This window comes from Eleutherodactylus coqui, chromosome 12 (assembly GCF_035609145.1).
Source record: "Eleutherodactylus coqui strain aEleCoq1 chromosome 12, aEleCoq1.hap1, whole genome shotgun sequence".
NCBI classification, from domain to species: domain Eukaryota; kingdom Metazoa; phylum Chordata; class Amphibia; order Anura; family Eleutherodactylidae; genus Eleutherodactylus; species Eleutherodactylus coqui.
Genome location: NC_089848.1, coordinates 40,167,118 through 40,194,470, shown reverse-complemented (window position 1 = coordinate 40,194,470; position 27,353 = coordinate 40,167,118). Strand labels below are relative to the sequence as shown.

Here is a 27,353-nt window from a genome sequence, read left to right as displayed (position 1 = left end):
TTGGGCATGAAACTCATTGCAACTATTGTAAAACGTGCAATGATTATTTATTTTTTCTTCACGTTGTCCATTAGTCTATGGGAAAAAAATTTCACATGAATTACCTTCTAGGCAATAATGGGGCCATGTCGCTGTCCGTGGAATACACAGATGGCACGCAACCCAAATCTACAGCTGTGAATAAGGCCTTAGGCTTATTCCTACCTTAGCCATAAATAACTGAGATGAGAATATGTGTCACTGTTTGTGGCCACCAGTGTCTGGGATTACGGAAACGGCTGAACTGGGTATTCTGCACTGTTTCTGTAACTCCTGTAGCCGTGAATGGTAGTTGAGTGAACTCTACGCAGTTTCTGTAAGTTCTGAGATGTACAAACAGCGTAGCTCGCTATGTTATATTGTTTATGTAACTCCCATTCAATTCTTAGCTGAAATGGCTTTTCTTTTACGTTCCTACAACTCCCTGTTTCCATAATCCCAGGACAGTTAGAGACTGTTCTAGAGATTGATTAGATGGAGGTGCCAGGGGTTGGGTCTGCATCGGACAGACATTTGGATATGCTATGTCTGAGATGAGAGTACCCCTTTAATAACTACCTTAACCTCTCTATTTGAGCTCCAGTATGGGCATCCCCATTGTTTGCAGGCATCTTACTTTTTCACATACCGCTAAAACAGTTTTTTCACGTAAGCTCAGCAACATAGTCACTTGGCTGATTCGGGTTCTTTAATTTTTGGTAATCTAGTGCGGCCATATCCCGCAGCACTGAGCAGATATGGTCCTCATAAATAACATCGGCCCCTGGACCCATTCATCCTTCACATTTCAGAAACTTCGTCTTTCCAATCTACAACCCCAATTCCTGAAAAGTTGGAAAGCTGTGTAAAATGTAAAGGTTATGAAAACAAGTATGTAATAATTTGGAAATTTCATATAACGGAAATGTTCTATTGTGAATAAAATATAGAGGGTGAAGGTGAGACATTTTTTGAATTTTCATTAAAAAGATCAATTTAGAAGTTGATTGCAGCGAGATATCTCAAAGATGGGCCTGGGCTGTGTCTACCATTCTTTTTATAGCAGTCTGTGAACATCTGCGAAGTGAGGAGACCAATTGCTGTAGTTTGGGGAGAGGAATGTTGGCCCACTCTTGTCTGATTTAGGATTAATAATAATCTTTATTTGTAGAGCGCCAACTTATTCCGCAGCGCTTTCAGGCATGGATGAATGCAACACAATACAAGAATTACAATGTGAGGTACATTCTGTTTGACACAAATGAGTTGGGGGTGGTACAGGAGGTGCAAGGGGGGGGGAGAAGCAGGGCATGGAGAACACGGGCAAAAGGGGATTTCATGTGGAAAACAGTTATTAGAAGGCAAACTGGGTGGGGCAGGGAACTAAATCAGGAGATTTGGTATGCTTCCCTGAAGAGGTGCGTTTTTAAGGCACGTCTGAAATTTTGTACATCGGGAATTGTCCGGATGCCTTGGGGTAGAGCATTCCAGAGGATGGGTGCTGCTCTAGTGAAGTCCTGTAGGCGAGCATGAGAGATTCGTATTACAGGGGTGTTTAGTCTGAGGGTGTTAGCCGATCGGAGTGAGCGGGCTGGGTGGTGGACTGACAGGAGGGAGGTGATGTATGGTGGCGCAGCGCCATGCAGAGCTTTGTGAGTGAGGTAGAGGAGTTTAAATTTAGTTCTGCAGTGGATGGGCAGCCAATGCAGCGACTGGCATAATGCAGAGGCGTCTGAATAACGACTGGATAGAAAAATGAGTCTAGCTGCTGCATTTAGTATGGATTGGAGCGGAGCGAGTCTAGTGCGGGGGAGGCCGTTGAGGAGCAAGTTGCAGTAGTCAAGCCGGGAGTGAATGAGAGCAACCACTAGCGTCTTGAGCGTGTCCGTGGTTAGGAACGGACGTATTTTAGCAATATTTCTGAGGTGCATGTGACATGTTTGGGCCAGAGATTGGATATGGGGGGTAAAGGAGAGGTCAGAGTCCAGTGTGACCCCCCCCCCCCCCCCCCCACACACACACACACACACACACACACACACTCCCAAGGCAGCGGGCATGCCGTCTGGGGGTTATGATGGTGCCAGACACTGGAATGGAGATGTTGAGGGGAGGTCGGTTGGAAGGTGGAAAGACAAGGAGGTCAGTTTTAGAGAGGTTTAGTTTGAGAAAAAGGGAGGACATAGTGTTAGAGACAGCGGACAGACAGTCAGTGATATTTTGGAGGAATGGTCCAGAGATCTCACGAGAGGAGGTGTATAGTTGGGTGTCGTCAGCGTAGAGATGGTATTGGAGGCCGAATTTGTGGATGGTTTATCCAATTGGGGCAGTATAGATGGAGGAGAGAAGGGGCCAAGGACCGAGCCCTGGGGGTGGGGGACCCCAACAGCGAGAGGAAGTGGAGCGGAGATAGAACCAGCAAAGGAAACACAAAGAGCGGTCAGAGAGGTAGGAAGAGAACCAGGAGAGAGCAGTATCCTTTTAGACCAATAGAGTGGAGCATAGTGAGAAGGAGGTTATGGTTGACAGTGTCAAAAGCAGCAGACAGGTCAAGGAGGATTAGTAGGGAGTAGTCACCTCTCGACTTTGCAGTCATCAGGTCATTTGTTACTTTTGTAAGGGCAGTTTCGGTCGAGTGTAGAGAGCGGAAACCAGTCTGGAGGGGGTCGAGGAGTGAGTTTCGGAGAGAAAGTGTGTAAGGCGGGAGTAGACCAGACGTTCTTGTAATTTTGGAGAGGAAGGGGAGGTTTGAGACGGGTTGGTAGTTGGCAGCATCAGTCAGGTCCAGGGTTGGTTTTTTTAAGCAGAGGAGATATGGAGTGTTTAAATGAGGAGGGGAAAGTGCCAGAGATTAGGGAGAAGTTGGGCCTGGGCTGTGTCTACCATTCTTTTTATAGCAGTCTGTGAACATCTGGGAAGTGAGGAGACCAATTGCTGTAGTTTGGAGAGAGGAATGCTGGCCCACTCTTGTCTGATGTAGGATCCTATCTGCTCAACAGTCCCCGGTCGTCTTTGCTGGATTTTCCATGTCCTAATGCACCAAATGTTTTCTATCAGTGAAAGGTCTGCACTGCAGATAGCAGATTCAGCCCCCGGACTCCTCTTCTGTGAAGCCATGCTGTTGTGATGGATGCAATATGTGGCTTAGGATTGCCTTGCTGAAATATAAAAGACCTTTCCTGAAAGAGACGTTGTCTGGATGGCGCAAATGTACTAAATTTTCTATATACTGCTCCGCGTTGATGGTGCCTTTCAAGATGTGTAAGCTGCCCATACCATAGGCATTAATGCTGCCCCATACCATCAGATGTGGGCTTTTAAACTGTGCACCGATAACAAGTTGGATGCTTCCTCTCCTCTTGAGTCCGCAGAATACGGCATCTGTGGTTTGAAGAAAAAAAATTCAAATTTTGTTGTCTGCCCACAGAGCAATTTTCCATTTTAAATGAGCTTTGGCCCAGAAAAGACGTCAGCATTTCTGGATTGTGTTGATATATGGCTGCTTCTTTGCATGATGCAGCTTTAATTTGCATTTGTGGATTGTACAGTGGACTGTGTTCACTGATGATTTCTGGAAGTATTCCTGAGCCCAGCAGTGATATTACAGAATCATGTCTGTTAATGCAGTGCCGCCTGAGGGTCCGTAGGTCTCGTGCATCCAATATTGACCATCGGCCTTGTCCCTTGTGCACATGAACTTCTCCAGGTTCTCTGAATCTTTGATGATATTATGTACTGTAGATGATGGGATATTCAAAGTCTTCACAATTTTATGTTCAAGATTTTTCTGCAGTTGATGGACAATTTGTAGACTCAATCTTTTACAGGTTGGAGAACCTCTGACCTTCTCACAGTCATGTGACTTATGAGAAACATCTAGAGGATCAATTTTCTACTTGGTTCCACTTACTTTTCCAGCCTTTTGGTTAACTTTTATGAGATGTGCGGCCATAAATTTCTAGATTAGTATTTTTTAGTGAAATGGAAAAATATCCCTTTTTCACTTTATGTGTTTTGTTCTAATGTAAATAAAATATGGTTTTATGAGATTTCCAAATCATTGCATCGTTCTTTTCTTCTTTACATTTTTACACAGCGTCTCAACCTTTTTGGAATTGGGGGTGTACGTAGCATAAAAGTCTGTGATAGAAACTGCCCTTAAAGTTAATGTATTAGCAGAAGATGACGTATTGTTAAAAATCAAATTTTATGAAAGACATTTCAGTGGAATTTCTTAGATTTTTTTTGTTTTTTATGTTATCTAAATGTTAAAAATTTTGAAAACCTGCAGTGTTCATAGTGAACCTCGGGGTAGCCAGGGACTTCCTGTTCAGTAGGGATAACTTTTCAATAGTTGTCATAATACAAACCTGATCACAATGAACGATCACCCCTATATTCGATAACACAGGATCCCTCATTCACAATAGGTGGCAGTCACAGCTTACCTCCTCCCACTCCGTGCATAAAACATTACAAGAACACCCTCCCATAGAAGTCACTCTCCAGACACCAGTTTGTGAAAGAGAAAACCAGTTCTGACAACAATGATGCACAAAAGTAGAGTTAAAAATCTGCAATCGAAATGAAACCGATTTTGGGAAATGTGTCAGGGTCTGCTTTAGTTGATTGATATGCATGCGCGTGTATAAATGAGGCTACTTTCACTGCAGCTTATACTCAGATGGACATGTCAATCAGAACATTGCTCTAAGCTTGACATTTACATAAAGAACAATTTAGCTCAACTGGAAACGAGAAGATGATTCCCGTTGTAGCAAATGCAGCCCCTCTACTCCCCGTGATTGTGACATTGTGTCCGGTGATGTTTTTCAGGTGTGCGGACATATATGCAAGTGTTACAGCGTCGCTGCTCAGTTTGAGGAGTGCAGAGAAAAGATTATAGAGATGCCAAACATCATTAAAGATCTCTGCAGAGTCTTGTATTATGGCAAGGTAAGTGTCCGTTATATGGGTCATCATGTGATTGTGTAGTCAGAGGTTTATGGATTACCGAAACTCAAAGTTGGTGACTTTTACTACTCTTTAATTGGCCTTTTTTTTTTTTTTGCTCTGCAGTCTCATTAGTTAACGCATTATGGTTCATGGATGTCATGAAACAGACTTATTACCTTAACCCTTTACTGCCCAGTTAGTCTTGCATGTTGGTTTATTTGTTAAACTACCAAAATATTTATTTATTTCAATTTAGAATTGTCTCTCCTTTAGGTCCAATGTCCACGGGCGGATTTGATTTGCGGAATCCATGCGGTAGATCCGCAATTCAAGCCACGCATAGGGAAGCATGGGCATCCGCACCGCAATTAAAACATTTTGTTTTGAGTTTAAAAAAGAAACCCCCCCCCCCCCTTTTTTTTTTTTTTTTTTTTTTTTTTTTTTTTTTTTTTTTTTTTTTACAGCCATAGCAGACTTCCAGCTTCACTCTCGTCTGGGTGTCAATATCGGGACCTGATTGGTTCAGGTTCTGATAACCACACCTGGATCTGAAGTTGTTTAACCAATCCCATGCTGCAGGAACGCAGTGATCAGCAGGTCCCTGCAGCACACGACCGATCAGCTGGCATGGTAAGTAACATGGGGACCTGTTTCCCATGTTAGTGTGACAGCTGATCCGTCCTGTGATACAGGGTGGCCTGCAGCATAGGATAAATCTGAAACCCCCCCAACACAGTCTCTCTGCTTCCTCGTTTGGGTGATTGCTAGGGAATCCCTGTGACATCAGTAATGGCATCACAGGGATTCTCTCTGCTTACTGGCTTGTAAGCATGCGGAGATTATGTGTCTGTGACTGCAGATCACTGCTAACAGTGATGTACTAGGCTGTTATTCTTAGATCACTGTTCTGTGCATTGGGAGATATAGATATATGAATGGATATTGTGTGTACAAAAGATTGTTAAAGGGGTGGTCTCGCGAAACCAAGTGGGGGTATACACTTCCGTATGGCCATATTAATGCACTTTGTAATCTACATCGTGCATTAAATATGAGCCATACAGAAGTTATTCCACTTACCTGCTCCGTTGCTAGCGTCCTCGTCTCCATGGTTCCGTCTAAATTCGCCGGCAGCTTGCTTTTTTAGACGCGCTTGCGCAGTCCGGTCTTCTCCTTTCAGCACGAGCCGCTTCAGTGTGCTCCCCGCTACAGCTCTTCTGCGCATGCGCAGATGAGCTGTCACTGCTCGGGAGCGCGCTGGAGCGGCCATTCTGTACCTTCCTCTGTTAGAGGAAGGTGCAGAGCCGCCCAGCTGTCCGGAGAAGCCGCCCAGCTGTCCTGCCGTCCAGCTGTCCTGCCGTCCAGGTAAGTGATGGGCCGGGGGGGGGCTGCCGCTGCGATGGGGGGGCTGTCGCTAGGCCGGGGGGGCTGTCGCTGCGATGGGGGGGCTGTCGCTAGGCCGGGGGGGTCTGTCGCTGCGATGGGGGGGCTGTCGCTAGGCCGGGGGGGGCTGTCGCTAGGCCGCGGGGGGGCTGTCGCTGCGATGGGGGGGCTGTCGCTAGGCCGGGGGGGGGCTGTCGCTGCGATGGGGGGGCTGTCGCTAGGCCGGGGGGGGGGGCTGTCGCTAGGCCGGGGGAACTAGCGCTGGGCCAGGGGGGTAAGTGATGGGTCGGGGGTGATGTTCACTGACAGGTGAAGGCCCCGGAGCCCAGCGCTGGGCTCCGGGGCCTTCACCTGGGCTCCGGAACCTAGCGCTGGGCTCCGGAACCTAGCGCTGGGCTCCGGGGCCTTCACCTGGGCTGAGGGTCTAGCGCTGGGGAGCCGGGGGCTAGCGCCGGTTACCTGCTGCCTGGCGGTGGGCGACTGGTCGGCGGCTGCGGGGCGACTGGTCGGCGGCTGCGGGGCGTCTGGTCGGCGGCTGCGGGGCGTCTGGTCGGCGGCTGCGGGGCGTCTGGTCGGCGGCTGCGGGGCGTCTGGTCGGCGGCTGCGGGGCGTCTGGTCGGCGGCTGCGGGGCGTCTGGTCGGCGGCTGCGGGGCGTCTGGTCGGCGGCTGCGGGGCGTCTGGTCGGCGGCTGCGGGGCGTCTGGTCGGCGGCTGCGGGGCGTCTGGTCGGCGGCTGCGGGGCGTCTGGTCGGCGGCTGCGGGGCGTCTGGTCGGCGGCTGCGGGGCGTCTGGTCGGCGGCTGCGGGGCGTCTGGTCGGCGGCTGCGGGGCGTCTGGTCGGCGGCTGCGGGGCGTCTGGTCGGCGGCTGCGGGGCGTCTGGTCGGCGGCTGCGGGGCGTCTGGTCGGCGGCTGCGGGGCGTCTGGTCGGCGGCTGCGGGGCGTCCGGTTGCCATGGAGACACAGCTGGCAGCGTCTCGGGAGCGCGCACGTCGGGCTGCAGCGAGCGACGGGGAAAGAGCCGGCGGCCATCTTGGGGAAACTTTTATAAGTTGCTGAAACGCTGGAACGGTAAGTACAAACCAGCTAGGAAAGTCATTTACAGGGGTAATTAGTAATCTATGTTTAATTAGGGGGACTGGGCAAAAAAAAAAAATCACTGCTTCCTCGAGACATCTCCTTTAAGGTTTAAGAAAGTAAAAAATCTAATAAGGTGTTCTCTGCTATCTAGAGTCCTAAAGCTATTTCTGTACATGGAGGGTTACCATCCACATATACAGGCTGCAGCTAAAAGTTAAGGGAGCAGCTGTAGCCAATAAAATCTGAGACCGGGACATCACTGACGTCCCATAAACCTGCCTGTGATCCCTACATTAGAAGCCCACGTGACAGGTATAAGGGGCGTCACCTGTCAGATGCTGGGGGTAGATTTTATTTTATATAATCAGTTCATGAGGCTCCAAACTATATAAAATAACTCAGAAAACCTCTTTAATAATTTAAACAAACTACTTTATAACAGCATGTGAAAATGAGGAGAAAACTGCATTTTTGGGTAGATAAAACCTGAGAAAAATCGCCTTTTAAAATACTGCATTCTATAAAGTGAAATTTTGCTTTAAACACAAAGTATCAAAACCCCTCTAGTCATAAAGGGGTTAAATTTAGCAGTTTTCAGCTGTAATTAGAGACTCCATGGTGTGCCAGTTAAAGAGGAAAAACGGCCTTTAAGTTAGTTGCCCATGATAAACTCTGGTAGTAAGACCCAGTAGCTTTGCCGCGTGGGAGAGGATCCAGTAGAGGTAGCCACATTAGTGTTGTGAGTTGTTGCCTTCTACTGTAGTGTGTAGCCAGTATTCCTCAAATTTACTAATAGTTGGATTTTTTTTCCCACCGTTATTTTGTGCTATACTGATATATTTTTATTCATGTCCTGCTTCTAAAGCCAATGATGCACAATATTGTATACTGTGCAATCGTTTTTTAGTTAAGATTGCATTCATGCCTCAGTCCAACCATGTATCTCACAATGTATGCAAGAACTATAGTGTTCAGTGAGTGCCTGTTAAAGAAATGTTAACATGTTTTATGCCTCTCACCATAACTTGCGAACCATTAAAAATGTGGTGTTACAACATGAAACTTGTGTATGTTCACAGAAGGTCCAGAGATTGGCTGCCCTGGCGGTGGAATGCATCAGCTCCTTTGCAGTTGACTTCTTTCTGCAAACCCATTTGTTCCATGCAGGGATTTTGTGGCACCTACTTATTTATCCCTTTAACTATGACTTTACATTGGAAGAAAGTGGTATTCAGAAGAATGAAGACACAAATCAACAGGTATGTGCTTTCTGTATACTCTGGTCTGATCTACTGATGCCTAGAATGCCGCACTCCTCTTGTGCTGTTTTTGGAAACCGCTGTATAGGGGTGAAGCTAAAGTTTTTGCTGTTCTTTTCTCGGTGTTGTAGGTGCTGGGAATTAGTAGTTGTTCCAGTGGTTGGGCCCCCATCACATAGAAAGATACTATGTGTTTTATCATGGGGAAACCCGGGTCAAATAAGCTTCAGATAAGACTATTGTTTCGTAATATAACACTGCAAAATATGTACAGAACATGGAGTCACTGTATAATGAATTAACAAGGAGAAATGCAAAGACCTACATCTGCGCAAGAAAAATGAAAAAAGCACATACAGAATGGGAGGAATTGAGCTAAGCAGCAGCACATGTGAAAAAGACTTGAATATACTAATAGATCACAGACTGAACATGAGTCAACAATGTGAAGCAGCAGCCAAAAAGGCAAACACAATTCTGGGATGTATAAAGAGAAGCATAGAGTCTAGATCATGTGAGGTCATTATCCCCCTCTACTCTTCCTTAGTCAGACCGCATCTGGAATACTGGGTCCAGTTCTGGGCACCCCACTGTAAAAAAGACATAGGCAAACTGGAGCAAGTTCAGAAAAGAGTTACCAAGATGGTGAGCGGTCTGCAAATCATGTCCTATGAGGAATGAGTAAAGGATCTGGGAATGTTTAGCTTGCAAAAAAGGAGGCTGAGAGGAGACTTAATAGTTGTTAACAAATATCTGAAGGGCTGTCACAGTGCAGAGGGATCAACCCTATTCTCATTTGTACAAGGAAAGACTCGAAGCAATGGGATGAAACTGAAAGGGAGAAGACACAAATTAGATATTAGAAAAAACTTTCTGACAGTGAGGGTGATCAATGAGTGAAACAGGTTACCACAGGAGGTGGTGAGTTCTGCTTCAATGGAAATCTTCAAACAGAGGCTGGACAGACATCTGTCTGGAATGATTTAGTGATCCTGCACTGAGCAGGGGGGTTGGACCCGATGACCCTGGAGGTCCCTTCCAACTCTACAAATTCTATACGATTCAATGAAAACATTGCACTGGTGTGAAGCTCTGCCTTTTTAAAGGGATCTTATAAACTCTAAATATATAGCTTATGTTTTACCAGCTGTAAATCGTTCAGTGACTGCTCCAGGCGCCCTGCGTAGGAGTAGCCTATATCATGGTTCGGTCCCTCACTTTCTGTAGTCACAAAACATGTTTTTATACAGCAGTCTTCGGGAAGATTACTGGAAAATGTGCTTTGCTATCGCAGTTGCTGGGCGTATTCTTATAAACCACCATCTTTGCTGAATTTCCCATTTTGGGGGCAGTGGGTCATATGTGATTCTACAAACTACAATGGCCTCAGGATGTAACCGTTTCAGCATGCAATGCTGGTCCATTGTAACTTAAAACCAGACTCAACTTAGTGTTGCATGCAGTCTACGTCTGCTGCCTGTACACTTGTGCTGGAAGATCCAACCAATCAGCATTGGCATTTCACTGGTAAATCAGTTCTATTACTGAAGAAATCATTGAGGCAGTGGGAACTTACTATTCAAAAGTGCCCTTCACAGATGAGGACTCTTAAAACTCAACTTTTAATAATTTAAAACTAAAACCAATGGGCCATACAAAAGATAGACATGGCATACAAACAAACGGAAGGTATCCCCCGGGTCAGTAACCAGGGTCACTCAAAATGAGCCTCTACAAGTGCCCACTCATTGGGGGAACCAATAATGACTACATAATGTCAGACTATAGGAGTCTCTCAGTAGGATAAACGCCCCAGGAGGTAGCGTTGTACTCCTATCTAGAGTGCCCAATATAGACTATATCACCAGGCACTATAAGAGAATAGATAGGTGCATCAATTAGATAGATGCATCAGAACGGATTCTAGCATGGTCCTGCCTATCAACTAAGTGCCTAGTTGAGCCACTAAAAGAACCACCACCCTTTGTTAGGAAAATAAACGGATACTTCCAGACTTCGCCGAAGCTAGAAGAAACCGTTCTTTATCTAGGATCTTCTTAACATGATTCTTAGAATTGAATCTGATGAGCAGCGTAAATGGTTCAACGCATTTCAGTCAGTTATCAGACCTCCTCAGGAACCTTATAGATCTTAAGTTAAGACTGATCACTAGATTAGATGCACTACAGATACATGAGGATCTACTCTAGGGTAAACGGATAAATTGGCTACCACTGGTAAGCTGCTTGTGTATATAGATCTCACTATGTGATGAACTATACTGAAGTACCTTTAGGTCCAATCACCCCAGATCACCAAACGAGAGCCCAGAGCCTAATCTTCCCAAGATGAGCAACACATTCAAAACCACAAAGTGGCAGTGAGGTTAGCCCTGATGGTGGACAGCCTGCTGTACATCACATCACATAAAACTTGGCTTTTAATAATTTAAAACTAAGCGTTACATTACTGAAATGCATGCTCTGATCTGTTGTCAATAGCGCCTCTCTGCAGTATAATGCGGTATTACATACTGCACTTTTCCTATACTAGGATAAGATGCTCCTTTGGACACTGTGAGGGTGGCTCTATTTTATTTTCTTGGTACATGGTCTACTGTTGGGGACCCTAAAGAAGCTGCTGTGCTCACCATAGAAAGTGATTTACACCTCCCAGCAGCTCTTTGGAGCTTTGGAAAATCTTTCAAAATTACAATATTTGCAGCCAATAATGGCTGTCCCCAGGACCAATAACGACATAATTTGAGGGATCATTGTATAGTCGAATTGGCATGTTCCGTACCTGTATTACATCTAATGTTAACGTTCTTATTGTTCAACAGGAAGTTGCCAACAGCCTTGCCAAGCTCAGTCTTCTTGCACTAAGCCGATTAGGGGGGTATTTAACAGGCGAACAAGTAACCCCTGAAAATCCGGCTATACGAAAAAGCTTAGCAGGGATGCTTACTCCCTATGTTGCTAGGAGACTCTCTGTATCGACTCCAGAAGAGGTATAGTACGGTGGATCTATATAATAAAACTAGCAAAAATTTCCTTTTTTTTTTTTACACGCGATTTAGAGGTTGTTGATTTTAGCTATTGCAGATGTTAAAATGTGACATTCTAAGCTGCTGTTGTTTTATGGGGAGACCCATTTGAGTATATCTTATAGAGTGGAGTTGAGATGGTTCTCCTTTATTCCATCTTGGCCATTTTCAAAGACCAACAATATATTGTATTGACCAGAAGGTCTACACAATCCTAGTAACCTAATAAGAGTGAAAGAGGCTCTTATTTCTGACTGACGGTTTATGTCTATTCTATTTATTCTTTCTTTGCACATCAGATCCTCAAAATGCTGAACTGTAATACAGAAAGCCCGTACCTGATATGGAACAATGGTACCAGAGCAGAACTTTTGGAATTTCTTGAATCGGAGCAGGAAAACATGACAAGACGAGTAAGACATAGGATATAGTTTTTAATAAAAAAGAAACAAAAACTTTTTTGACCATTAATGGGGACAAACATGGACATGTACAATATAGAATATCATAAAGACTATACAGTCAGATCTGTACATCTTCTTTTCCAGGGAGAATGTGATAAAAGCTACGGGGCTGATTTTGTGTTTAGTGATCACGCCAAGGAGCTCATTGTGGGGGAGATCTTTGTCCGGGTATACAATGAGCAGCCCACTTTTCAGCTTGAGGTGAGTGTTTTCTGGATATCTAACAAAAGGTTTCCAGTCATTGCGATGGCTAAAATATTGCAGTCTGCAGCACCAGCCTTGCCAACCAAAAAAAAACCATCAAAAACCCATTACGTGCCCCCATTAAAGGCAGTTTGTCAGGATTCATCTGATCTGGCATTAGAAATGGAGCTATGGACACTAATGTGAACAGAGCCTTTAGCGTTCTCAAAAGTATAATGGTTGTTTTTGGTCTCCGTTGTCTATGTTGCTCCATTAGACTCCATACACTGGCTGTAGCCATTGGTAGCCCATATCCTGTTTTTAACATAAATGTTCATGTGGATTTTAAGCTGAACTCTGGTGCGCTTAGAACTGAAATGTCCATATACTTCTCATTCTACAGATTTTGTCACCTTCTCTTACTCGTGTACAGGTACCAAAATCCTTTGCTGCCAGTCTGCTGGATTACATTGGATCCCAAGCACAGTACCTTCATACCCTCATGGCCATGACCCAGACTGGGAAAGTCGAGTCTGAACAACATGGAGAAAGATTACAGAAGGTTGAAATGGCGCTGGAAGCTTTGAGGAACGTAATAAAGCACAACCCTGGTAGTACACGCTTTTAAATTAAAAATAAAATAAAATGATGTAATAGTATTTAAGTGCTAGAAATACACGTGCCATCGCAGCTGTCCCTGCTTGGGAGATCACACGGGTACAGCTCTGAGGAGAACGTCTTCTTGGCCATGTCAAACCATGTATGTGTACAGTGCGAGGCAGGAAGGAGTTAAAATTGCACTACTTATGGAAAGTCCTCAGGCACTTTCACGTCTGTTACATATCGTTATGTTTATGGCCTGTGCAAATTTGTTTTTAAAAAAGGTCACGTCTTTATTATTCTGCACTCAATACCCCATAACCTTGAAACATGGTATGTTAGGCTTAGGAAAAACACATATGTCAATCTAGTTCAGCCTATTAACCCCCACAGTCCCAATGTTGATCCAGGGAAAGGCAAAAAAAACAATGAGGTAGAAGCCAATTTTCCCTCATTTTAAGGGCAAAAATTCCTTCCCAACTCCAATCAGAATAATCCTGGTATCACCCACCGACCCTTCTAAATTTATTAGTGACTATAACCTGTAATTGTATTCTTCAAGAAAGGCGTCCAGGCCAATCTTGTACTTGTACTTTTTTTTTTTTTTTTTTTTTTATTTAGTTTGACATCACCATATCTTCAGGCAAGAGTTCCAAAGTCTCACTGCTCTTACAGGAAAGAACCCCCTTTCATGTCAGTGTAGAAACCTTTCCGCTAGACGTAGATATAGTCACAGTCCTGGGTATAAATAGATTATAATAGAGATTTCTGTATTCATTGATAATCTATAAATAGATATCAGCTCGCGCCTCGGGCGTCTTTTTTTTTTTTTTTTTTTTTTTTTTTTCTTTTTTCCCTAAACTAAATAACCCCAAATTTGATAACCTCTCTGGGTGTTGCAGTCCACTATGCATTCTGGGTATTGTCGTCCAGCTATTTTCCTTGAGATGCTCTATGATAGCATCTTAGAAACCCTTCAAACATTTTACCCACAATAGAAGTAAGACTTACCGGCCTGTAGTTTCCAGGTCCCTTTTCAGCACTATTTTGAATGTTGGTGCTACGTGGGTGATGCACCAATCCAGTGGAACAGACCCCGTGTTTTCCTGGATTTAACTTGGATATTTAGGGCAGAGTTTACATTATTACTCTGCATTTCATTTTCGTGTGTGCGGTTTTCTGGCTTTTGGTTTTCAATTCCCAATCAATGTTATAAAGACTTGTATAAAGGGACTGACATTAATTTGCAGGAATGCTGCCATCTAATAGTTGGTGCTACAGAGGTATTGTTCCATCTTCCTTATTTGCATATTTCCCAGAGGAGCACCATGGCCTTATAAGTCTCCTCAAACAGCTTCAGCAGCTGAGGCCGGGAGGCCGGTCAGGGTTCATGGAAAGCTGAATGGAGCAAAGTACAGGGAAATTCTTAATGAAAACCTTATCCAGAGCACAAAGGACCTCAGACTGGGCAGAACATTCACCTTCCAACAAGACAATGACCCTAAGACCACAGCCAAGACAACACAGGAGGAGCTTAGGGACAACTCTGTGAATGTCCTTGAGTAGAGCCCTGACTTAAACCCAATCGAACATCTCTGAAGACACCTGCAAACGGCTGTCCACAGACAGCCCCCATCCAACCAGACAGAGCTTGAAAGGATCTGCAGAGAAGAAGTGCTGAACATCCCCAAATCCAGGTGTGCAGTCGTCTTGGGTATGATGCCACAAGGTTTAAAGGCTGCATTTGCTGACAAAGGTGCTTCAACTAAGTACTGTATTCAGGGTGTCGATACTTATCTCTATTCAAAAAATTAGATAGATTGGTATATTTTTAAAAAAATTAAAAACGAACCTTCTGTTGTCACTTTGTCATCATGGGGTATTGGGAGCAGAATGCTGGCGAAAAACTTGAAATTTTTTTGTTTAATTTGCACAAGGCCACTACATAACAAAAAAAAGTTAAAGGGCCTGACTGCTTTTAAAATACTTTGTAGGTGATCGCAACTGATTCAATAACTGCCTCTACAGCACATCCTAAAAACATCACTTGTCGCTGTTCCACAAAAAGGGAGTAGTTATGTATGTAGAGTAGAAGCTGTAATTCTCCCCTGTAGAAGTAAGGCCACGGGCGTTGCGAAGTCCTGCAGCGTATTTCCGCCTCGGGAACCTCTGACAGATAGGCTGACTGCGGAGAATCGCAGTGATTTTCTGCTCGTGGTCACGGGGCTGGCGGTTTCCATAGCAACGCTATGGAAAGCTTTAGACTGCGTGATTCGCCGGCTATTTACCGCCGGCGAAATCTCGCCCGTGGACAGAGGGCCTAAGTGTATATTGTAGTGTTCTTTTGGATGACTTTGGATGACTTTTCATACACAATAGATTTGAAAACCTAATCTAGTTTCTGAACTAATAACACTTTGTTAGTGATTATTATGTTAGTGCCATATGTATTAAATATTTATAATATGATGGAAGGAGGGCCGTGCATCAGAAGGGTAAATGAATGCTTCTTCTGCAGGATCAGAGACAGAATGTATTGGCCACTTCAAGCTGATCTTTTCATTGCTGCGAGTCCATGGAGCTGGAAAAGTTCAACAGCTTGCTTTGGAGGTAAGTAATCATCATTGTACAGATTGGACATGTGTGATCCTAAACATATCTGACCTCTCAGAATCTGAAGGTATCTTAGTGGATCCGTCAATATAAAAAAGTAACAGAACTTTAATTGCAGACTTATGAAACTGTGAGCGGTACATTCACACGTAGACTAATATGGTGGGGAAATCCACATTATTTCTTGTCAAAATCTGCAACTTTGGTACAGACCAGCAGTAGACTTCACCCCTGAGGAGGTGTAATCGGCTGTGGAGCAGCACCAAAATCTGCATGAAAATCCGAACCAATGTTGCAGATTTTGTTGCTCCTTCTTTTTTTTTTTTTTAAGCAGGAATTATAGAGGTTTGGGTGCGGATTTTACACTGTGTGAACGTACCCTTAAAGAGACACCGTCTGTTACTTCTAGAATCCAATCACAGCACAACCTGCATTCTCCAAGATCACTATAAAAAATAAAAGCTGCTGCCTTGGACAACCGACCGATTCTTTTTCTAGGCAGTTTCACAAATCCTCACCTTTGTACTCCGCAACTTAAAATTGCTTCACAGACCCTCTGTCCGTTCTTGTTGCTGCTGACCAGGACATGTGACTGCTGCAGCCAATCACTGGCTACAGGTCCCTGCTGTAGATAAGGATTGGCTTCAGTAATCACATGTTCTGGTTAGCGGCAACCAGGGATGACTGAGTGATTGTGAAGCAATTTCACATCATAGGAAAACACCCTTTAAAGTGATCTGTGTCACCGTAACAGCTCTATTGGACTCCCAACCTAAGTTCCAAAATGTTAACCTTCTAGTATGTTTTGGAGTGTGGGAAGAAACCCACACAGGTACAGGAAGAACGTACAAATTCTAGATAGAGGTTGCCCTTCATCGGAATTGAACCCAGGACCCCAGCCATGCAAAGCAAATAATAACCACTGAGCCATCAAACCATATGACTTTACAGAAGTTGGTAGTGCCTTCTTTTTAGTCCCCATTTATTAGATTTTTTTTCGGCTATTTACTTAACGCACTTATCAGTTTCTTATAGTATTGCATAGATGCTCTGTCTTAGTAACAAGTTCTCTTAAAACAGCCAAGTGTTGCCTGTACCTTAAGGCCTCCTGCCCACGGCCGTGTCTGACTCCGCCAGCGGAATATCGCAGCAGGGTCCGACATGGCTGCACACCTCCCTTACCCCCCAAAGACCCCCATACTCGCCTCTCCAGATCCTCCATGCGAGTCCCGTCCGGTGAGCCTACACGCATGCACAGTCCAACTCATGATGCGATACTTCTCACAGCGGAAGTATCGCATGACAGACTGCTTCCATTGACTACAATGGAAGCCGGCCGCGTGTTTTTCCGCGGCAATTAGAACAATCTGCGATTTCTTTCACGCTGCAGAATTCCGCAGTAAAATTCTACAGTGTGAACATTGAACGGCAGAAATCTATTAGGACATTGGGCCCTAAAGGTGTTGTCCGGTTATTGGACGACATTCTCCATTTAGCGCTGTACTAAAATAGGAAAAGGAAGTACATTTGCCTCTTTCTAATTGCTGCTTCCCCACAGATACTGCCAAACATGGTGACCCTGCAGGTAGTACTACTGTGAGTTCTGCTGCTCGGTAATCTAGTATTCACTTATTAGATACTTGATCAGTGTGAGTTGAAAACCAGGATTCACATAAGATGTTTGGTGGATCACATGACTGGTGGCCATTACTATGGCCTTATACCATTTTACTATGCAGATAGGGGCTCCAGCTCTAGTATGAGAAAGGGATGTCAGCAGAATTTTAAGTACATGTAGATTAGAAAACTGTATGAGTTCCTATTTTATAACTAATTTAAAACTCTAAAAAAAAATCTGTACAATCTGGACAACCCCTTTAAGGGCAAATACCACTTCAGGGTAGAAAGCTGTGTCATCTATCACATATAACAGTTTTTTGTTTCTCCCCGTTTATATGAAGTACAGATATCATTTCCATTTTTTTTGTTCTACATAACAGGTAGTCAACATAGTCACCAGTAATCAGGAATGTGTTAATAACATTGCCGAATCCATGGTGCTCTCCAGCTTATTGTCTCTGTTGCATTCATTGCCCACAAGTAAGTCTCGCCTTCCCTTTCTTATAATGTTTCGTAGATATGTTCAGCTCATGGTCACTGCTTTATGCTTCCCACACATTGCAACAAAACCTCATATAACGTCCCCTATTAGAGCATCAATGAGTCCTAATATAGGTGCAGGGTTGTCGGCTGTTGTGTGTCATATGATATAGGTGCAGGGTTGTCGGCTGTTGTGTGTCATATGATATAGGTGCAGGGTTGTCGGCTGTTCTGTGTCATATGATATAGGTGCAGGGTTGTCGGCTGTTGTGTGTCATATGATATAGGTGCAGGGTTGTCGGCTGTTGTGTGTCATATGATATAGGTGCAGGGTTGTCGGCTGTTGTGTGTCATATGATATAGGTGCAGGGTTGTCGGCTGTTGTGTGTCATATGATATAGGTGCAGGGTTGTCGGCTGTTGTGTGTCATATGATATAGGTGCAGGGTTGTCGGCTGTTGTGTGTCATATGATATAGGTGCGGGGTTGTCAGATATTGTGTGTCATATGATATAGGTGCAGGGTTGTCGGATGTTGTGTGTCATATGATATAGGTGCGGGGTTGTCGGCTGTTGTGTGTCATATGATATAGGTGCGGGGTTGTCGGCTGTTGTGTGTCATATGATATAGGTGCGGGGTTGTCGGCTGTTGTGTGTCATATGATATAGGTGCGGGGTTGTCGGCTGTTGTGTGTCATATGATATAGGTGCGGGGTTGTCGGCTGTTGTGTGTCATATGATATAGGTGCGGGGTTGTCGGCTGTTGTGTGTCATATGATATAGGTGCGGGGTTGTCGGCTGTTGTGTGTCATATGATATAGGTGCGGGGTTGTCGGCTGTTGTGTGTCATATGATATAGGTGCGGGGTTGTCGGCTGTTGTGTGTCATATGATATAGGTGCGGGGTTGTCGGCTGTTGTGTGTCATATGATATAGGTGCGGGGTTGTCGGCTGTTGTGTGTCATATGATATAGGTGCGGGGTTGTCGGCTGTTGTGTGTCATATGATATAGGTGCGGGGTTGTCGGCTGTTGTGTGTCATATGATATAGGTGCGGGGTTGTCGGCTGTTGTGTGCCACGAGCAGTCGTAGACAAGTATGTAGAGGTTACTTGCAGGGTACACACTATAGACATTTAGGCTTAATGAAATGATATCTACACTACGGATCTTCAAGGAATTTGACACTTTGTTTTACTTTTAGGCCGGCAGCTTGTTCTTGCAACTCTGTATGCCTTAACATCCAATACAAAAATCATAAAGGAGGCCATGGCCAAAGGTATGTGGAAGATACTGTTTGACAATTATTGTAAATCTATGACTGCGTTTCCCAGCCAGTGCCTCGAGTGGCACATGTAATGCCGGAGCCCCTTGCATGTGGTTTTCCAGAAGTAGCAGCTGTACTATTGTGCCCAAGTGGCACCAGCAATGTCAAACTCTTTCTGAAACTTGTCACAAGGGTCAAAATCTTGGCCAAAAGCCAATTAACCCCTAGGGCAGTATCCAGGTAACTCGATCATATTTATGATAGAAGTTTTCACTATTAATACCCTGTTTTCAGAAAATAAGACCTACCTCGAAAATAAGCCCTACCCTAATTTCCAGGGAGGCTTGAAATATAAGCCCTACCCTGAAAATAAGTCCTAGTTACACTACATAAAAAAAAAAAAAATATATATATATATATATATATATATATATTACCTAACGGGCTCGGTGCAGGTCCCTCCCACTGCTCTCTAGAGGGGCAGCACGGTTTCCGCACTCCTACAACTCCTACAACTTCACTTTCTGGTTACGTGATTTATAAATCCTGTCTTTAGGAAGTGATGGCTGTGATTGGCTGAGCAGCGGTCAAAGACCCAGTCAATGCAGCGCTGGATAAATCAATAACAGCCATTGCATTGGTTCATCCAGCGCTGCATTGATTGGCTGAGCAGCGGTCGAAGATCCAATCACAGAGATCACTTCCTAAAGGCGGGATTTATGAAACGCGTAACCAGGGAGTGATGTTGTATGAGTGGCCAAGAACTATGGGAAGCGTGTCGGAGCTATGGAGGTCAGCGGGAGGAATATAGACTGAGCCTGCTAGGGAAGTATAATAAGACCTCACCTGAAAATAAGACCTAGTGCTTCTTTCAGGCCAAAAATTAATATAAGACCGGGTCTTATTTTTGTGGGAAAAAAAACGTACTCTTGCTGGGTCAACATTACCGATCATATTTGAAGGTCATTAGAAAAGGTAGCAGAACTCTGTGTAGCTTCCAGTTTTGTGAGTTCTAACTTTTTATTTTTTTCCAGGAGCTTTAATCTACTTATTGGATATGTTTTGTAACTCAACCCACCCTCAAGTCCGATCACAAACAGCAGAACTGTTTGCCAAGATGACAACTGACAAACTTGTTGGTCCGAAGGTGAGTTGGTTTCCCCAATACGTTGCATGATGCATAGTGTGTAAATCTGCCATTTAATGATTCATGTGTTTTGTGTCGTGTTAATATTGATTTAAAACCAGTAACCTTGCAAATTGTTCGACACACCTTTAGGTCAGGATTGCACTAATGAAGTTCTTGCCGGGGGTTTTTATGGACGCAATGAGGGACAACGCTGAAGCTGCTGTTCATATATTTGAAGGAACCCATGAAAACCCAGAGCTAATTTGGAACGATAACTCCAGGGAAAAAGTATCAACCACAGTCCGCGAAATGATGTTAGAGTAAGTGGAAACTGGAGATGTGGTCTGACATTACCAGGAACCCCTTTTTGAACACCATCTTTATAATGTAACCTTACAACAGGCAGACCACAGGTTCAGCTTTGAAACCTTACTTTAGTGTACAGATAAAATTAATCTATGCACAAACGTAAAGGCTTTAGAAACCTTAGCAAGATGTATGTGTGTATTGATTTTTCAGGCACGAAGTCCATGCCGAAAAAAAACGACATGCTTCTGTTCTTTGCATAGTTTTCCTTTTCATGCATTTAAAAAGGTTCATACTTGTTTATTAGACCATCCTTACCTTCACGTTTCTGTATTGGGGGTGTTCCCAGCACTGATAAGCTGGTCTCTCATGAATGTGCATAGGTTTAGGTTCCCCTTTCCTTTCCCAAAGGCTCATTAGCATCGCAACAGGTACAGCGCTCAGGAAATGGGGTCATGGATAATGGAACACAATACCCTTGTCCTCCAAACCCATTATGGCACTGTACTCACTGCCCCAAGCAACACTGCAGCAGATTCTCACATGTGTTGCGTCTGCTGGGCAGTGATTGCTCACGGAAGCAGGTAGCAGCAGAGGGGACTTGAGATGCAGCTAATGGGTTGCTCCACCACACTGCTAGTATGTCCCCACCCTCTGATCTGTAGCTATCGTTGGCACTTGCTTTCTGCAATGCTGGTCGCCCCCCCCCCCCCCCCCTCCATTTCCCCTCCGTTTCCCTGTGGAACGCTGGCAATGAGTTTATCATTGCAAGTGTCACATAAGGATGACCTCTACTGAAAGCACAGCGGGGACAGGCACTAAACATTTAGAGGGGGGCCAGGTGAGTGTGTTGTTTACATGTGTGATGTAATGTGTGTGTATACCTGCACTGTATGCGTTTCTTTACCTCCACTGTGACTACACTCTTCCCATCTTGTAACCTTGTGCTGGTTCAGTTGAAAGGCAACGAATGAGTGTTTGTGATGTGAGGAGAAAGGCTGAGAAACAATCAATCTGTTTACCCCAACTGATGGCTTCTGCTCAAATTACAGTCTGCAGTGCCTTAAGGCCCATTTACACGCAACAACTCAACGACTTTTTGCTTTCAAATGTTGAGTGTTTACACGTAAAAATAATTTTAAATCCACCCTATTTCGCTTATTTGCTGGAACCTCTGGTAGTGTTTATATGTAAAGATAAGTGGACGATTGTTTGCTCCAGTGGGCATATATGTGGGAAGAATCTATAGGCAGTATGTGGATTGTCTTTTGAATGAGTCATTTTATTTAGCTGGGCAAACCATTCCCCCTCCACAAGTTGTTTGAACGACTGCTGTTTAAATCGAACGACAAGCAAATGAATCAGCAACTATTTTTATGCAGGCTGAAACTCAGCGACCAACGACAAGCGGACGAAGAGTGCCCGATGGCTTCGCCTTTACATGTAACGATTATCGCTCACTTTCATTCATTTGAACAAATTTTGAGTGGTAATCGCTGCGTGTAAATGGGCCTTTTTAGAAAGCAAAGCCATAATAGAAAACAAACATTGCAACATTTTTACTAAAAACCAGTTCTAAAGTCTTCCTATCCTGAAACGCATACATTGTGCCGTGCTGTCCATAGTCTTTAAAGGTCTCCTGTCATTAGAAAAAAAAAATCAATACTTACCTATTCCTCCCCAGACAGTCTTCTTACCACATCTTCTCCTTGCTGATCTTTTCCTGGCTCCTCCAGTCCTTTGGGTCACCTCACTGCAAGCCATCCGGATCATCTTCTTTCTGTGACGTTAACGTGCATTCTCGCTATTCTGCTTCCTGCAGGTAAGTGTACCACGTCACTAGTGATGTAACATTCAATGCCAAATCTTATGCCGGGCAATTGCTGTGACTGCACATGTGCGCTGTCTCGCCATGAGTCTTGATATACTGTTGCCGTGAGACAGTATGCATGCACAGTCCCAGTAATAGCCCGGCATAGGATTCAGCATTCCCTACTAGGCAGTGAACACTATGTCACTAGTGCCATAGCATACATTGCCCTGCTGGACGGAGGCTTCCAAGAATGGATGTAACATCACAGGAAGAAGAGGATCCGGACGGCTAGAGGTGGTGTTACCCGGGGGACTGGAGGATAAAGAGAAGATCTATGAGGAGAAGATGCGGTAAGAAGACTGACGGAGGAGGAATAGGCAAGTATTGATTTTGGGTTTTTTCTAATGACCAACCCCTTTTTAGTAATGTAAATGCATTGCTTTATTTCTTATACTGATCCCGAGTTACATTTCCAATAGCATTGTCCAGAGCTGAATTCACAATTCTGCAGGTTCTGGAGCATAGTTCTCAGCATTTGAGTTTTTTCTTGTAGATTGTTCATATAAGCTGTGGACTGTTCAAACATGAGTAGTTAAACAGCCCCATGCTTCATTCATGGTGCAGTCTGATGCACACTTATGTGTGTATGCTGGGTGTTAACTACATGTACTCTAGATGGTATCTAAGTGGGAAGAAATACTATTCTTTTTTTTTCCCTGTTGGGACCTATAGTAATAACTGTTCAATCTCTGGAGTTTAGTATTGATATGACATAAACTAATGTTTTCTCTTGTAACTCTTAGGCACTTTAGGCAGCAGGTGGAAAATCCTGATGCCAATTGGAGGGTGAGTGTGTATTTTTTTTTTTACTCGTTTGCTGTAGATAGATAATTGGCTTTACCCCTAGATTTACAAAACTATTGTTTTTCGTCACCATCTTTTTATTTCCAACTTATTTGCCTTTTTAAAACCATTCTAAATGATTTTGGTATATTGTAGTTGGCCGATGATTTCAGCGTTGCGTTCGGAGAAGCACAAGGGGAATTATCAGTTGGTGGCGTTTTCCTAAGGATATTTATTGCCCAACCTGCTTGGGTTCTGCGGAAGCCCAGAGAATTCCTTGTTGCTCTACTGGAAACGTTTACTGAACTTCTGGAAAAGAATAATGTTCATGTAAGATATTTTGGAGATGGTTGTCCATGTTGGATATCTGTGTAATACAGGAGCATCGTTTAGACTTGGGCATCGAATTCCTGCCATAAATTTGGGGCTCCTGTTATTTCCATACCAGAGAGAAATCCTTTGCTCCAGATATCGGTCTGACCCCCCACAAATCAGCCATTGGTAACCTATGCTATAATTGTGCCATTAGTTGTTGGCATACAACTTGAACACTTTCCAGACATCCGTGTATGTCATTGTGTATAGTGGACCCATGGTGTAAGCCCACTCTGTACATGAGTGTTGGCTGTCTTCAGCAACTGATACCTGGCCACGACTACTGAGAATGAAGAAAGGACTCCCATCCTGGCAGTTAACCCTTTGGATGCTGTTGTCAGTTCTGACAGCAACATTGAAGTGGCCGGATAAAGTGAAGGGGGCTCACTCTGTCACCAAAGTGGCCCACTTATGAGATTGTAGGCTGGCATGACAAATTATACATATGGGGCCAACAAAAGATATGAATTGTCAGTCTTTAACTTACAAGCTTCTGAATGTGTTAATGACAAAATATTCAGTTCAGAAGGCCCAAAGTAAGGCTGTCCTTATGGGTTGGGATTAAATGTAGCTGTTGTATTTCATAATATAATAGGTTATGGATTACATAAAAGTTTTAAAACCTTGTATTTGTCCTATAGGGTGAAACATTAGAAACTGTAACTACAGCAACAGTTTGTCTGTTCAATGCCCAGCCTCAGTTGTTGGACCAAGTTCCACCTTTGGGTCACCTGCCCAAGATCCTCCAAGCATTGAATCACAAGAACAATGCTATTCCAAAGTGTGCAATACGGGTCATCCACATGATGAGTGATAATGAGGTATTGGATTGTGTGTGATGCTGTTTTGCATTCAGTGTCACATGACCTCAATTTAATTAATCTTTCCCGTTTTATCCTAGTTGTGTGTTCGAGCGATGGCTTCACTGGAAGCTATTGGACCCTTCATGCTTGGGATGAAAAAGCGCGCAGATATGATTGGAATAGCCTGTGAAGCACTTAATAAGATGTTCCAGAAGGAGCAAACGGAGTTGGTGGCACAAGTGAGAAAACATTTGTTACAGAAACTTGTTGTGATCATAAGCGTATTTTAAATTCCAGGAACCGGTCACCCTGTTCATGCTGCACAATCCTGGGACAGGTATGCGCTGTCCCTTTATGTAAGGTATTCCTTATTCTGCAGCATTTCAGAATAAAAACACTTGAGAAGTTTGTTCCATTCAAACTTTAGAGTCAGAGGCAGGACGCAATGGCCTCTTCCCAACCATGACATGTAGACTGATGGCTCTCTATAGTCAACATGATTGGGGTGTGGACAAGATGGCCCGGCCGGCCTCTGACTCGAGCTCCTTTCCCGGTCAAACGTTAACTTTTTGTTCTGAAACGTCAAATGTATGGAATAACCTTTATGTGCGGGCAGAGTACATATCTGTCCGGGTTCATGCTGCCTGTAATTTGGGCAGCATAACCAGGTGATGGGTTCCCTTTAAATTGTAAATTTCAATTTTTTTTATTTTATTTTTTTAACTGGGTGTGTTTGTGTGATTTGTTACATAGTATTAAATTAGACTTGTGTCAAACACAGAACTACTGTATGATACGTTTTCTCTTTTAAAGGAACGTTTATTGGGTATTCTCATACAACATAATACAAATGTGCACAGGAAGAGGTATCGGCAGCATAATTCTTTCCATCTTCCATAGTTACATATACCCTTTTATTTATTCTCCCCCCCCCCCCCCCCCCTTCTAAAGAACCGAACCCAAGATTCCCAACCTGGGAAATCCTAGCAACTAAACTCCAAAAACAAAAGTTTTACCCACAATGTGACTGTCATCACAACAAGCAATCTTTATTCTCACGTACAGCGAGGAGTAAGAAAGGAGAGGCCTTCAAGCTTCCCTCCTGGCTGAGAAGTTAGTCAGATAGGCCTGATGCTGTATTAGGGCAGTCAACCCATCGGCCCCAATATTCTAGCAAATTTGGCAGAGCAACCTCTGCCCATATATGTCAGTTTATATAGAGGAATGACCCTATTTCCTTCACGTTGCCAAGCAGCTCTAGTAGGCTTTTTTGGGTGCTTCCAGTTAAGTAATATCACTTTTTTTAGCATAAAACAGCAATTTGTATAGAGTAGTGTTACTGTGTCTACCGGAATGTCTTCCTACAATTTGTCTCCTTGGCCTTGTGGATGCAGGATGCGCGGGACCCCCAGGTGCGTCTCCATAAACTCGAGGACCTCTCTCCAATAGGTCTGCAAAACGTGGCATTCCCAAAACACATATCCTTTTATGGTGCCCCGCAGACATCCAGCATCTTGGACAGTCTGCATTAGGATATGATACTTTTTCTAATACTTGATTAGGTGAGAATAGTATGTTATGCAAACCGATAATGAGCGTGTTCATTTATTCGATAGTGTTGAATGCCGTTGTGGTTAAAGAGATTTTCCGAGATTTTTTTTTTAAATAAAAAATACATAAACTGAAATAAAATCTACTTCTGTGAAAGCTGAACATGAATTCCTTGGTCAGCACCTCGATTGTCACAATGGTGGAATGTCACTCGAAATCCAGCGTGTGCCCTCGATGTAGCATTTGAAAAGCAACAGAGGTAGATTCAGTAGGGGATATGTAGATGTATACTACCGTGCAGTATACAGAATCATCATGATGCGAGAGTCACGCCAACGGCTGCTACATTGAATCCTAGAATAGTAGAGCTGGTTCTATGTAGTAGACGTTGGCATGACTCTCCCATCATGATGATTCTGTGTGCTGTATGGTAGTACAGTGCAGTAGAGTTACCGGAACGCGTTAAATGTCAAGTTAACGTTTGCTGCATCTGTATAGGTTACAATTCTTCTTTTTTTTTTTTTTACTGCGAGTAAATAAAGAAAATGCACTCTGTAATGGAAAACCATTTTAACAGATGTCTGTCACAATTGATCAGTGTAAAATACAAGATTTCCATCTTTTCCAGGCATTGAAAGCAGATCTAGTTCCATATTTACTAAGGTTGCTTGAAGGTCAAGGCCTTGAGAACTTGGAAAGTCCTGCAGCCACAAAGGCTCAGATAGTTAAAGCTTTGAAGTCCATGACTCGTAGCCTGCAGTATGGAGAACAGGTGAGTGATTCCCCAGCAGTCATGTGATGTTTGCACCTAATTGTAGTGATCATGTAAATTACTGTGTATTTCCCAGGTGAATGACATTCTGTCCCGATCCTCTGTATGGAGTGCCTTTAAAGATCAGAAACATGACTTGTTCATTTCTGAATCACAAACAGCAGGATACCTCACTGGTAAGTAGTTTTATTACAATGTTTTCATCATATTCAGTAGGAAATTAGTAAAAATGTATAATCTACAGTACTTGTAGTATACAGTTAGAACTTATATTAGAAGTTGGCTAACTTTGTAAATACTTTGCAACTTTTTATGGTTTCTGATGTCTGTACTGGAATCCAGAGCTGCGTTCACAATTTTTCTAGTCTTTTCTAGTTAAAGGGATTATTCCAACCTGAAAACCAATGTCCACTGCTTGGATGTCGTAGAGGAGAATCGGTCACTTAGAACCCCCTCTGGCAGTGATGCATTGAATTTGTCCTGCAGTGGTCACTGTATTACAAATATGTTGCAGCCTCCAGCTAGTAGCAGTGCTTCCTTCAGTCTCTAGGCGACTTCCTTGTCGTAAGGGGATGTCCATGTTTTCTGATTTTTACAATTTGGGTATGAACCTGTAATATGTTTTGTCTTATGTAGATATGTTCAGCAGGTAAGTACAGACTGATGTCAATTATTTTGCAAAAAAAACCAATAATCCACTGGACACATTTTGAACCGTGTTTTTTAGGGCGCCTTCAGATGACCATATATCAGCCGGATGCCGATATACAGCGTCCCTCTCTGCAGGGGGAGGAGGTTGG

The 27,353-nt window shown here is 43.8% G+C and overlaps 1 protein-coding gene across 4 annotated transcripts in view; it reads left to right on the top strand.

Annotated features, from left to right (window-relative positions):
* DNAJC13 (DnaJ heat shock protein family (Hsp40) member C13) overlaps nucleotides 1-27,353 on the top strand; it is a 134,958-nt gene that overhangs the window by 95,233 nt on the left and 12,372 nt on the right. For 2 of the 4 annotated variants that reach the window (XM_066585062.1, XM_066585063.1), the window contains 17 exons: nucleotides 4,855-4,974; nucleotides 8,514-8,693; nucleotides 11,536-11,703; nucleotides 12,039-12,152; nucleotides 12,288-12,404; nucleotides 12,790-12,997; nucleotides 15,505-15,596; nucleotides 17,600-17,699; nucleotides 18,899-18,973; nucleotides 19,996-20,108; nucleotides 20,241-20,410; nucleotides 23,013-23,055; nucleotides 23,209-23,382; nucleotides 24,069-24,248; nucleotides 24,329-24,469; nucleotides 26,410-26,553; nucleotides 26,630-26,729. In XM_066585062.1, the coding sequence (XP_066441159.1) occupies nucleotides 4,855-4,974; nucleotides 8,514-8,693; nucleotides 11,536-11,703; nucleotides 12,039-12,152; nucleotides 12,288-12,404; nucleotides 12,790-12,997; nucleotides 15,505-15,596; nucleotides 17,600-17,699; nucleotides 18,899-18,973; nucleotides 19,996-20,108; nucleotides 20,241-20,410; nucleotides 23,013-23,055; nucleotides 23,209-23,382; nucleotides 24,069-24,248; nucleotides 24,329-24,469; nucleotides 26,410-26,553; nucleotides 26,630-26,729 (2,239 nt within the window). The remainder of the gene's footprint in view (nucleotides 1-4,854; nucleotides 4,975-8,513; nucleotides 8,694-11,535; nucleotides 11,704-12,038; nucleotides 12,153-12,287; nucleotides 12,405-12,789; nucleotides 12,998-15,504; nucleotides 15,597-17,599; nucleotides 17,700-18,898; nucleotides 18,974-19,995; nucleotides 20,109-20,240; nucleotides 20,411-23,012; nucleotides 23,056-23,208; nucleotides 23,383-24,068; nucleotides 24,249-24,328; nucleotides 24,470-26,409; nucleotides 26,554-26,629; nucleotides 26,730-27,353) is intronic. The other 2 variants (XM_066585065.1, XM_066585064.1) reach the window with 1 other exon arrangement.